Genomic DNA, 10,621 nt, shown 5'->3' with positions numbered 1-10,621 from the left:
CCATATAAAGATTTGAGCAATTTGGAAACCATGTGCTCCGCCTGTCTTCTAAAACCATTTGACATCTCCATGTACATCTCCTCACACAAATCACCTTGTAGGAAGGTATTATACACATCTATTTGAAATAAATTCTAATATTTGGAGATTGCAATACCTATCATTGCCTTATTGTTACCATTTTGACAATATGTGAGAAAGTATCATGATAGTGTAGACCCTCGTTTTAGCTATATTACTTTGCTACAATCCTATCCTTTAACCTTTTAACTCGTTCATTTGCCTAATATTTAATCTTTTACACTCATTTTGATCCTACAACATTTTTCCCTTTTGCAGTTCTACCACCTCCCAAGTATTAGTATCCTCGAGTGCCTTGATCTCTTATTTCATTGCTTCTATCCACCATCCATATTTTGGTTGCTTCCTTAAAATGCTGAGGTTCTACAAGTGTAGAGAATTTTGCAAGATAACTTTGATAGGTTCCTAAGAACTGTGGAATCAGCTTGCCTGTTCCCATCTCACCCAGTTAACTTATGCAAGTTATTACATGGTTTCCACATAAGAAGGAATAATAAACAAGTAACTGATTTCCACGTGTACTCCTTTCCACTACTAGTTGTTGCACTTGGTATTTCACCATACTTCCCCTCAAGCTGGATTGTGTAGTATGTTGAGAACCCGGGCTTGCTAAGAAGATGAGCGTGATGCACCTCCAAATCTTTGGTTAATAAGTCTAACATTTGATCCTTGGTATGCACATATATTGTTTTCTACATTCCAGTTTTGATCTTGTCCCTAATGAAGTAACAATCAATCTCTATGTGTTTTGTTCATTCACAAAAAAATGGATTAGCTGTAATTTGCATTGTAGCCTTACTATCACTAAAAATATTCACTAGACTTCTTTGCTTCATTAATCAGCTCAGTGCTACTTCCTGTGATAACCAAATCATCCATATAGACTAAGACAATTATCATGTCTTATCCCTTTCGTAATATAAACAATGAATAATCATGACTGCTTTGCTTAAAAGCAACATCCAACAAGGCATCAGTCAACTTAATATTCCAGTGCTTGGAAGCTTGTTTTAGGCCATATAGAGTGTGCTCCCCCTGTCTTTTAAAACCATTTGACATCTCAATGTACATCTCCTCACACAAATCACCTTGTAGGAAGATATTATACACATCTATTTGAAATAAATTCTAATATTTGGAGATTGCAAGACCTATCACTAACCTTATTGTTACCATTTTTGACAATATGTGAGAAAGTATCATGATAGTCTAGACCCTCCTTTTAGCTATATTACTTTGCTAGAATCCTAGCCTTAAACATTTTAAATTGCTCATTTGCCTGATATTTAATATTTTACACTCAAATTGATGATCAGAAGGATGAGCAATACAAAAGTTCGTGGAGATGTTGAAGCAGATTCAGTTGAACATTACACTGATAGATGTCTTGCGAGAGATGCCAGGATATGCAAAAATTATGAAGAACTTGATATCTCACAAGTTCAACTTTCATAACTTGGTGACTGTGACATTGACTCAGACCTGTGGTGCTATTGTAACAAGACATGTAGCTAAGAAGTTATCAGACCCAGGTAGTTTCACAATTCCTTACACTATAGGTAGCTATACATTCGCTAAAGCATTGTGTGATTTGGGGGCGAGCATAAACTTGACGCCCTTGTCTATCGATAAAAAGTTAGGCCTTGGAAGAGACAGACTCACATATATGTTATTACAGCTAGCCGATCGAATGGTGAAGAGGCCATCGGGTATACTTCACGATGTACTTGTGCAGGTCGAAAAGTTTGTGTTTCCGATAGATTTTTGTCATTCTGGAATGCCAGGTTGATGAGGAGATTCCAATAATTTTTGGAAGGAAGTTCTTGTCCACAGAGAGAGCTCTGATTGATTGTGAAACTGGGAGTTAAAGATGAGACTAAATAATGAAGAAATAATATTTAATGTGCAAAAGTATGTGCCACGACTCAGTGAGTTTTGCCAATTGCTCTCTGATTGAAGCAGTGGATGTGATCATGGAACAGGAAGATGAGACACTTAATGCAAAAGATCCACTAGTAGCCTGCCTCATGAACTTTAAAGCGGTAGATAGTTAGGACTTGGTAGAGTGGATTTTGGCTCTTAAAGGCTAAAGGTACTGAAAAAGAGAGCTCGAATTCGATCCCTTACACATAAAAGAAAGAAAGACCCCTCCTGCTAAGCCATCAATCACAGAGCCACCACAATTGGAGCTGAAACTGGTACCATCTAACCTCAGGTATGCTTTCTTTGGACCTATTTCGACTTTACCTGTTATTATCTCATCTGTTTTGTTAAATGTGTAGGCAGAATAACTTTTGCAAATTTTGAAAGAGTGCAAGACTACAATTTATTGGACTATTGCAAACATAAATGATATTAGCCCGGCCTTCTGTTTGCATAAATTTCTTCTGAAAGATGGACACAAATCTTCCAAAGAACATCATAGAAGGCTGAACCCAAATATAAAAGAAGTGGTGAAAAAAGAGGTAATCAAGTGATTAGATTCGGGCATCATTTTCCCCATCTCAGACAATAACTTTGGTGAGCCCAATTCAATGTGTTTCAAAGAAAGGTGGAATGACTCTGGTGCAAAACGAGAACAATGAGTTTGTGTCAATAAGAATAGTCACAATATGGCGAATCTATATGGACTACAGAAGATCGAACAAGGCCACCCGAAAAGACCATTTTCCTTTGCCATTCATTGATCAGATGTTTGATAGATTAGCAGAGAGGTCCCACTTTTGCTTCTTGGATGGATACTCGGGGTATAACTAGATCTATACTGCCCCGGAGGATAGAGAGAAAATGTCGTTCATTTGTCGATAAGGAATCCATGCTTTCCGGAGAATGTCATTTGGCCTATGCAATGCACCTACCATATTCCAAAGGTGCATGATGGCCATCTTTACTGAGATAGTAGAGTATACAATGGAGGTTTACATGGATGATTTTGCAGTGGTGGCAAACTCGCTCGATGACTGCCTTGTAAATCTGAGAAGAGTGCTGAAGAGGTGTATGGAGATTAATCTGGTGCCAAATTGGGAAAAGTGCCATTTTATGGTACAAGAAGGTATAGTCTTGGGACACCTAGTGTCAAGTAAGGGCATTGAAGTGGACTGTTCTAAAGTTGATGTGATAGAGAAGTTGCCACTGCCCACTTCTACCAAAGCAATAAGAAGTTTCCTTGGTCATGCCGGTTTCTATAGGCGATTTATAAAAGGTTTTTCCAAAATCGCTAACCCCTTGCGTAAATTTTTTGAAAGAGATCACATATTTGTGTTTTCTGATGATTGCAAGGTAGCTTTTGAGGAGTTGAAGAAGAGGCTAGTGACTGCACCAATCATAATTGTACTAGACTGGGAGGCAACCTTTTGAGCTGATGTTTGATGCAAGCGACTATGTTGTGGGAGTAGTTCTTGGGTAGCAAAAAGATAAAGTCATGCATCTAATCTACTATGCAAGTAGAACCTTGAGTGGCACCCAACTAAACTACAAAGTGACCGAGAAGGATATGCTAGCAGTGGTGTTCGCATTTGACAAATTTAGGTCATACCTGATGGGCTCAAAGGTAATTATTTATACTGATACATGTTGATATCATGTACATAATTGAGAAGAAGGAGTCAAAGTCTCTTCTGATTTGCTGGGTGTTACTACTGCAAGAATTTGATTTGAAAATCTGTGATCGAAAGGGAACAAAGAACCAAGTGGCTGATCATCTTTGAAGGCTTGAAGGAATAGAGAACCAAGTGGTTGATCACCTATCCAGGTTTGAAGGAGCCTAAAAGAAGGTTGAGATAGAAAAGATTGTGGAGACTTTTCCAGATGATCTCTTAGTGACAAGCCTCGAGGTGGTGCCATGGTATGCAAATATTTCAAACTATCTGGTGAGCGGTATTTTTCCCTATGACTTGTCCTCTGTGCAAAAGAAAAAGTTCTTTCGTCATTGTTGCATATATTCTTGGGATGAGCCTTATTTGTTCAGGATTTGTTTGATAACATTAACCGGAGGTGTATCCCCAATATATATCAGTCTTCTATTTTGCAGGATTATCACACTTCACCATATGGTGGCCATTTTGGAGGGATAAGGACTGCTGCTAAGGTGTTAGAGTCGCGCTTGTACTGGTCGACTTTGTTCTAGGATGCATACTTCTAGATAAAGGCTGTGATGAATGTCAACATACTGAGAATATTTTTCGTCAACATGAGATGGCCATGAACACAAATTAGGAGGTGGAAGTGTTCGATGTATGGAGGAATCAATTTCATGGGACCTTTTGTCAGCTCATATGGCAGCAAATACTTACTGGTAGCTATGGACTATTTGTCAAAATGGGTGGAAGCTGTGTCACTCCCTACAAATGAAGCAAAGGGAGTCATTAGTTTTTTGAGAAAGAACATCTTCACCCAGTTTGGCACATCAAGGGCAATAATCAGTGATAGGCACCAACTTTTGCAACCGAGCCTTCACAAATTAATTAGATAAATATGGTGTTTTCCACAAGGTGGCCACTCCATATCACCCACAAACAAGCGGGCAAGTGGAGGTGTCATAGAGAAATAAAAAGTGTTTTGACAAATACCGTGAATGCTATAAGAACAGACTAGGCGAGAAAGTTAGATGATACACTCTAGGCTTATTGCACCGCTGTCAAAACTCTGATTGGTATGTCGCCTTATAAAGTGGTGTTTGGGAAGGTATGTTAATTATCCATAGAGTTGGAGCATAGACCTTTGTGGGTATTGAGGCAATTGAATCTCGATATGGAAGCTGCGGGTACAAATAGAGTCACAGATTTGCAGAAGCTCGATGAGTTCCTCTACCATGCTGTTGAGAGCATAAGTCTATACAAGGAGAGGATGAAAATGATCCATGACAATAATAATCAAAATTTTAAACCTTGAGATTTGTTATTGTTGTACAATTCTAGACTGAAATTGTTTCCGGGCAAGTTGAAGTCAAGATGGTCAGGATCATTTCTTGTTCTAGAGATACATCTTACAGGAGTAATTGCAATTGAGTCGGAAGATGGAGCATGCAAGTTCACAGTCAAATGGTAAAGGTTGAAACATTACCTTGGCATGCGCAATGAGGAAAAAGTCATATCGGTTATATATTTGAGTGAACCCCATGTGTTGAATGAACCATGATCGTGAGTAACCGCGCCGTGTCGCGACATTAAATCAATCATTTGTTGGGAGGCAACCCAATTTTTATTACTTTTGGTAAGTTTTTAGTTTTTTTAGTTAGAGTAGTGTTTTAACAATTTTGTGCAGTTGTTTGTGTCATGTAATTGCAGGTAGGTATTAGAACACGTATTTCAATGTGATGAACAATGGCTCGGGATTAACAGCGTAACCTGAATTAAAAAATAATTAGAGTTCCGCGCTCAATTGGGCGCAAGGCACAGAACAAAACGCTAATGACCAAACAGGTAAGGAGCATATCGGTCAAAGGCGTCCCAAACGGCGCCTGACGCTAATCAAAATGCCCATGTAAGTTTTTTTTATTTCTTTTTTCCCTTAACCCGCGACCCGACCAAACCCCGTCCCTCTCACCTCCCGACCCGTTTACCCAACTAAAATAAAATACCCCACCATATAAACCCAACCCAACAGGACCCATCTCTCTATTTTATAAACCAGCATACCCTAAGTACTAAAACACTCAAAACAAACACAAAACAAAACAAAAAAAAATCCTTCCGCCCTAGCTCTCTCTCTCTCTCCCAATGAATTCCCCATGCCCAGCTCTCTCTCTCTCACCCGTCTTTCTCTCTCTCACGCTCTCTCGCTTACTTCTGCCCAGATAAGTCTTTTTTTACTTTGCTTAATTATCTCCCTTTCTCTCTTCCTAATCCCTTTGTTGTCTCACCCCACTAACCCCCTTCCCCATTTTGATTTTCCCTTCCCTATATTCCCCATGGTTTGATGAGACTACATAACTTGGTTGACAAATTGTGTGTAAGAATTGGGGTGAAATTATCGTGTTTGATGATTTCACCCGAGGTAAAAAACTAAAAGCCCCATCACCTTGTTGAATTTGGGAGGGTATGGATCTTTCCCGGTTGTTTGAAAAGCTTGAATGAAATTGTGGCACACCATGTGTTCGACAAAATGCTTGACTGACAATTTTCGATTGCCAGTGAAGTCTGAGTAGCCGAGCTTTGTTTGTTTATGCTAAGACATAAGTTTGGGGTGTTAGGGAGTGCTTCCGAACACCACCATGGTTGTGTTGCGCACTCCACATGAATGTCATGACCTGCATGATGCAGCACGAATGTCGCGCGTGCGCGTGCACGAGTCGTTCACGAGGGTTGTATGTGATTGTCTATATGCTTGCAATTGTAGTGTATTGTATTCTTTTTTTACTTTTTACGTTTTTCATAGAGTCTTGGTGTATAATAATTACTTGTGTAGTTATTCGGGGCCAAGAATGCTATGACCGAATTGTTTTAAAGCCCCGAGTATAGAGAGATGCATTGTCTTATATGTGATCATGCTATATGCTACGTGCGGACATTGTTGGTTGCTAAGGGGAAGTCTTGAGTACTTGAAGCATTGTTTGAATCTTAAGTGTGGGATCATCCCAATCCTACCTTTTGTCTATAAAGAGTATTTGAAGTTCTATCTAATTAGGCATTCATTGTTTACAGGTTTCGGTACTAGTGGCTCGTGAAAGTTTGAACAAGGAAAAGGCAACTGCAAAGCCTTATGCTATTGCCCCATCCACAAAGAAGCGCAAAGAAAGTGAGGTTGCTTCAAGCAAATCGGGAAAAGGAAAGCAAGTGGCTGAGCCTTCTAAGAGGCAGCCTTGTGTGACTCATCTAGCCCTCCAAGTAGATAAAGAGGATGCAAAAATATGGTACCACTCTTTTTGTACCGTATGAGCGGTATGTCTCGGTGATAGGCATCAACATATAACTTTGGAGCAGCATTTTTCCACTATTCTAGGCCGGATAAAGGAGTTGAAGTTGTACCTTTTATTAGAATATCCGGGGTCAGCTAATTTGAGCACGCTAAAAGAATTATATGCTAATTGGTACTCTAAGACGAATGAAGCCTACGTGAGAGGTTTTTAAATTAATTTGCACGCTGAAGCGCTATGTGATTTTTGGGGGCTCCAAACCATGATCCACAAAATTTTCAGAACTTTATGAGCAGTGCAAATTACCCCGCCATCCGTCAGACATTATGTGGGGTAGACTCGAGGACGAACTAGATTCGTTCACAATGAAATGACATCCACAAGGAAATGAGCCGGACTGACTTCAACATAACAACTAAGGTTTGGCAGAGATTTGTTCTTGATCGCATTATGCAGGTAAGCATACTTCAGGTTGCACGAGAGCGAGGCTTTGTTTGATTGATTTCTGATGACAGGCAAACCTGTCAATATTAGTCAGTTAATGTTCAATGAGATTACCTACATCAGATTCCAGAATGACTTCAAGAGGTTTTCCTATGTGAATATGTTGACAAAGCGTTTGCTGCATTGTGGGGTGCCGGTTTATGAGGAAGCTGATGAGATTGTGCCTGCACCAACAGAGTTGCTAGATATCTTGGTGATACCATTAGAGAATGGTCCCAAGTTGAGCGCTGCTACCAGGCAAGAGCAGGATAACAATTTGCAGTGTCACATGTATTATACGATGAGCCCGCTTTTGCAAAATGTGGGGGTGACAGAGGCAGAGAAGCAGAAGGTGAACCTGGAATGTCCATTATTGGGGTCTACCAAGAAACTGTTGGGATTATCACCGTGTAACTCGTTCCACTCTTCTGAGGATCGGAACACTACTCTACCATCTCCTAGTAGGGGAGAAGCTGGTGAGGAGGTTGATGATCCATTGGCCATTGTAAGCGCTGTTGCCGATGACACTGTAGGTGGTTTGAGGTCTCGTGGATCGAGACAGGTTCGAAGATTGGTAGATGAGGAGTCCGACGAAGAGGGCTCAGAGTACGACCAGAATAGGTCCGCTCAGCCAAGGAATTCCTTCTTTCCACCCTCCTATTTTGTATTTTTTGTATATGCATTTGGGACACTACACTTTTTAAATGTGGGACTGAAAATTTTCCTTTAATTAGTAGTAGTAGTAATATGTTAGTAATTATGTAACTTCTTATTTTTAGATTATACCTTCTTTTAAATTCTAGCTTCTTAATTTTATTTGCTTAATTAATAGAATTAGTAATGTAGTGTAGCAGAATTAGTTTTAGTAGTTTAATGCAGATGAGTCCAGTCGGGATGGTTTTATTCCAACTCTTAAGTTTAGGCAAGTAGTCACTAAGTCAAGATGTATTAAACAATAAAGCACTACATGAACAACGAGTCAAGAAACTAAGAGAAGGCGTCATAGATAGGCTATTAGATCTTTCACGGTCTCAATTTTCATCAAAACATATTCGAAAGATAATTTGCATGCTAAGGCCTAACTATGCTAGCATCAAACAGGTCAAAACGCATATAAAAGCACTCAAGATTTCTTCCATCGATTTCCTAAAAATAAAAATTATCCGGTTCAAGTTACATCCCCTAGAAAAGAAGCAATGCAAAAAAAATCAAGGGGGATTATTGTCTACCTACAACTAAAATAAAATAAAAAATAATTTTTTGATTTTTTGTTGGACCTCAATCCCTCAAAATATTGTCCAAGAGATCCATAGCAGGGAAAAGTCCCAAATGTATTTTTGACGTTTTTGTCGATTTTTGTTCTTGTTATTTTTCGAATTTAAACTACTAAAACTAGTTCTACTACACTACATTACACATTCTATTAACTAAGTCAAATAAAATTAAAAAATACTAGAATTTAAAAGGTTAGAATCTAAAATAAGAAGTCATTTACCATAAACATTCTTATTACTACTCATTAAGGTAAAATCCCCCTCACACACTTAAAAGTGCAGTGTCCCAATGCACATCAAAAAAAGTTTTAAAAAACAGAAGCAGTGCCACCTGCAGTGCTATCCCCCAGCAGCGCAGTGCCACCACACTACTCCACCATCTATTAATATTCGAACCTTTACCCCGATCCACGCACGAGACCTCTGGGCCCCCAACCTTGCAGTGCCATCCGCAGCAGCGCTCGCAAGTAGCTAAATGGCCCCATCAACCTCCTCACCATCCTCGCCCTACTAGAGATGGTGGAGTAAGTGTTTCCGATCCTCAGAAGAGTGGATGGGCTACCCGATGATAATCCCAACAGCTTCTTAGTCGACCCAATAATGGACAGTCCGTGGTTCAGCTTCTGCTTCTCCTGCCCTCTGTCAACCCCACCTTTTGCCAAAAGTAGGGTCATTACAATACAGTTGAATGTTGCAAATTACCATCCCATTCTTGTTGACTGGTAGTATGCTCAACACTTGGACATACTCCTGGTGGTATCTCCAAGATATCTAGGAAACTCTGCGTCTTGGCAGGCACCAATCTCAATAAGCTCCCTCATAAATCAGCACCCAATGCAACAACACGATTTGTCAACAGATTCCTATAAAAGAACCTCCTGGAGGTCATTTGGAAATCTGGTAATGGGTTCATCGAGCATTAACTGATCAATATTGACATAAGTTCCTCGTCATTGAAAAAATAGATCAGGATTAAACCCTCGCTCTCGGTGCAACCTGAAGTTATGCCCACCCGCATATGCGAAAGCAAGAACAAAGTTATGCCCAGACCCTTAGCTATTCTGCTGAAGTTATAGTCCAACTAACATAAACCTCCTTATGGGTGTCAATTCGTTGTATCCCACTTTGCCGCGAGTCCACTCCACATAATATCTGACGGATGCGCTGGCTTAATCTGGTCTTGCGCATTGAACTTCTGAAAAATTCGCGGATTCATGGTTTAGAGCTCTAAAATATCAAACCGGTGCTCTCAGCTTCAAATTCATCACAACACCCTCCCACATTGGCGTCATTCATCTAAGATTCCAATTAGCATTATAATTCTTTCCACCATACTCAAATTAGCTAGCCAGGACTTTTCTGAAACAAATGGGTGCAGCTTCAACTTCCTTTATTCCGGGCTTAGAATAGTGGGAAAATGTTGCTCCAAAAGTTTTGGGTTGATACACATCTCCGATACATACCGCTCATACGGAAAAAGGAGTGGTACCATATTTTTGGCATACCACTCTATCTACCCGGAGGGCTGCACGAGGCACATGAGGCTGGCCTGGCAGACAGGCTCAGGCCACTTTGTTGCCTTTCCTTAATTTTCTTAAAGCAACCTCACTTTATTTGTGCTTCCTTAACTTGATGGGCAGCAATATTAAGCGCTTTGGTATATAGTTTGCCTTTGCCTTGTGATAGAGATGCTTCTGTGTTATTTATCCGGGGTCTGACGTTTCGTATGTGTCATCCTATTTGCCCCGTATTTGGTCATGACTAGTGATGCATTGAGTTATTCCTGTTTATGTGTCTACGCCGGGGGTATTTATCGTGGGTCGATCGAGTCCATCGTTCGTTGTGTTTGTTTGGTGTTGGGTTTGGAGATCGTTGTAATTTGTTGCTGTTGATATAGTCGACTTTAATCATATTATATCTCTCTCTTTGT

General features: G+C 40.0%; 1 protein-coding gene across 1 annotated transcript; it reads left to right on the top strand.

The window, feature by feature from the left end:
• The first annotated feature begins 1,426 nt into the window (after positions 1-1,426).
• Positions 1,427-1,949, top strand: LOC109210551. The gene is made up of 2 exons (XM_019373977.1): positions 1,427-1,774; positions 1,866-1,949. The coding sequence occupies exons 1-2, from the start codon at positions 1,427-1,429 to the stop codon at positions 1,947-1,949; spliced, it is 432 nt and encodes a 143-aa protein (XP_019229522.1).
• The last annotated feature ends 8,672 nt before the right edge of the window (positions 1,950-10,621 follow it).

This window comes from Nicotiana attenuata, unplaced genomic scaffold (genome assembly GCF_001879085.1).
Source record: "Nicotiana attenuata strain UT unplaced genomic scaffold, NIATTr2, whole genome shotgun sequence".
Classification (NCBI taxonomy): domain Eukaryota; kingdom Viridiplantae; phylum Streptophyta; class Magnoliopsida; order Solanales; family Solanaceae; genus Nicotiana; species Nicotiana attenuata.
Note: the sequence above shows the minus strand (reverse complement) of the source record. Positions and strands in the feature narration are given on the sequence as shown.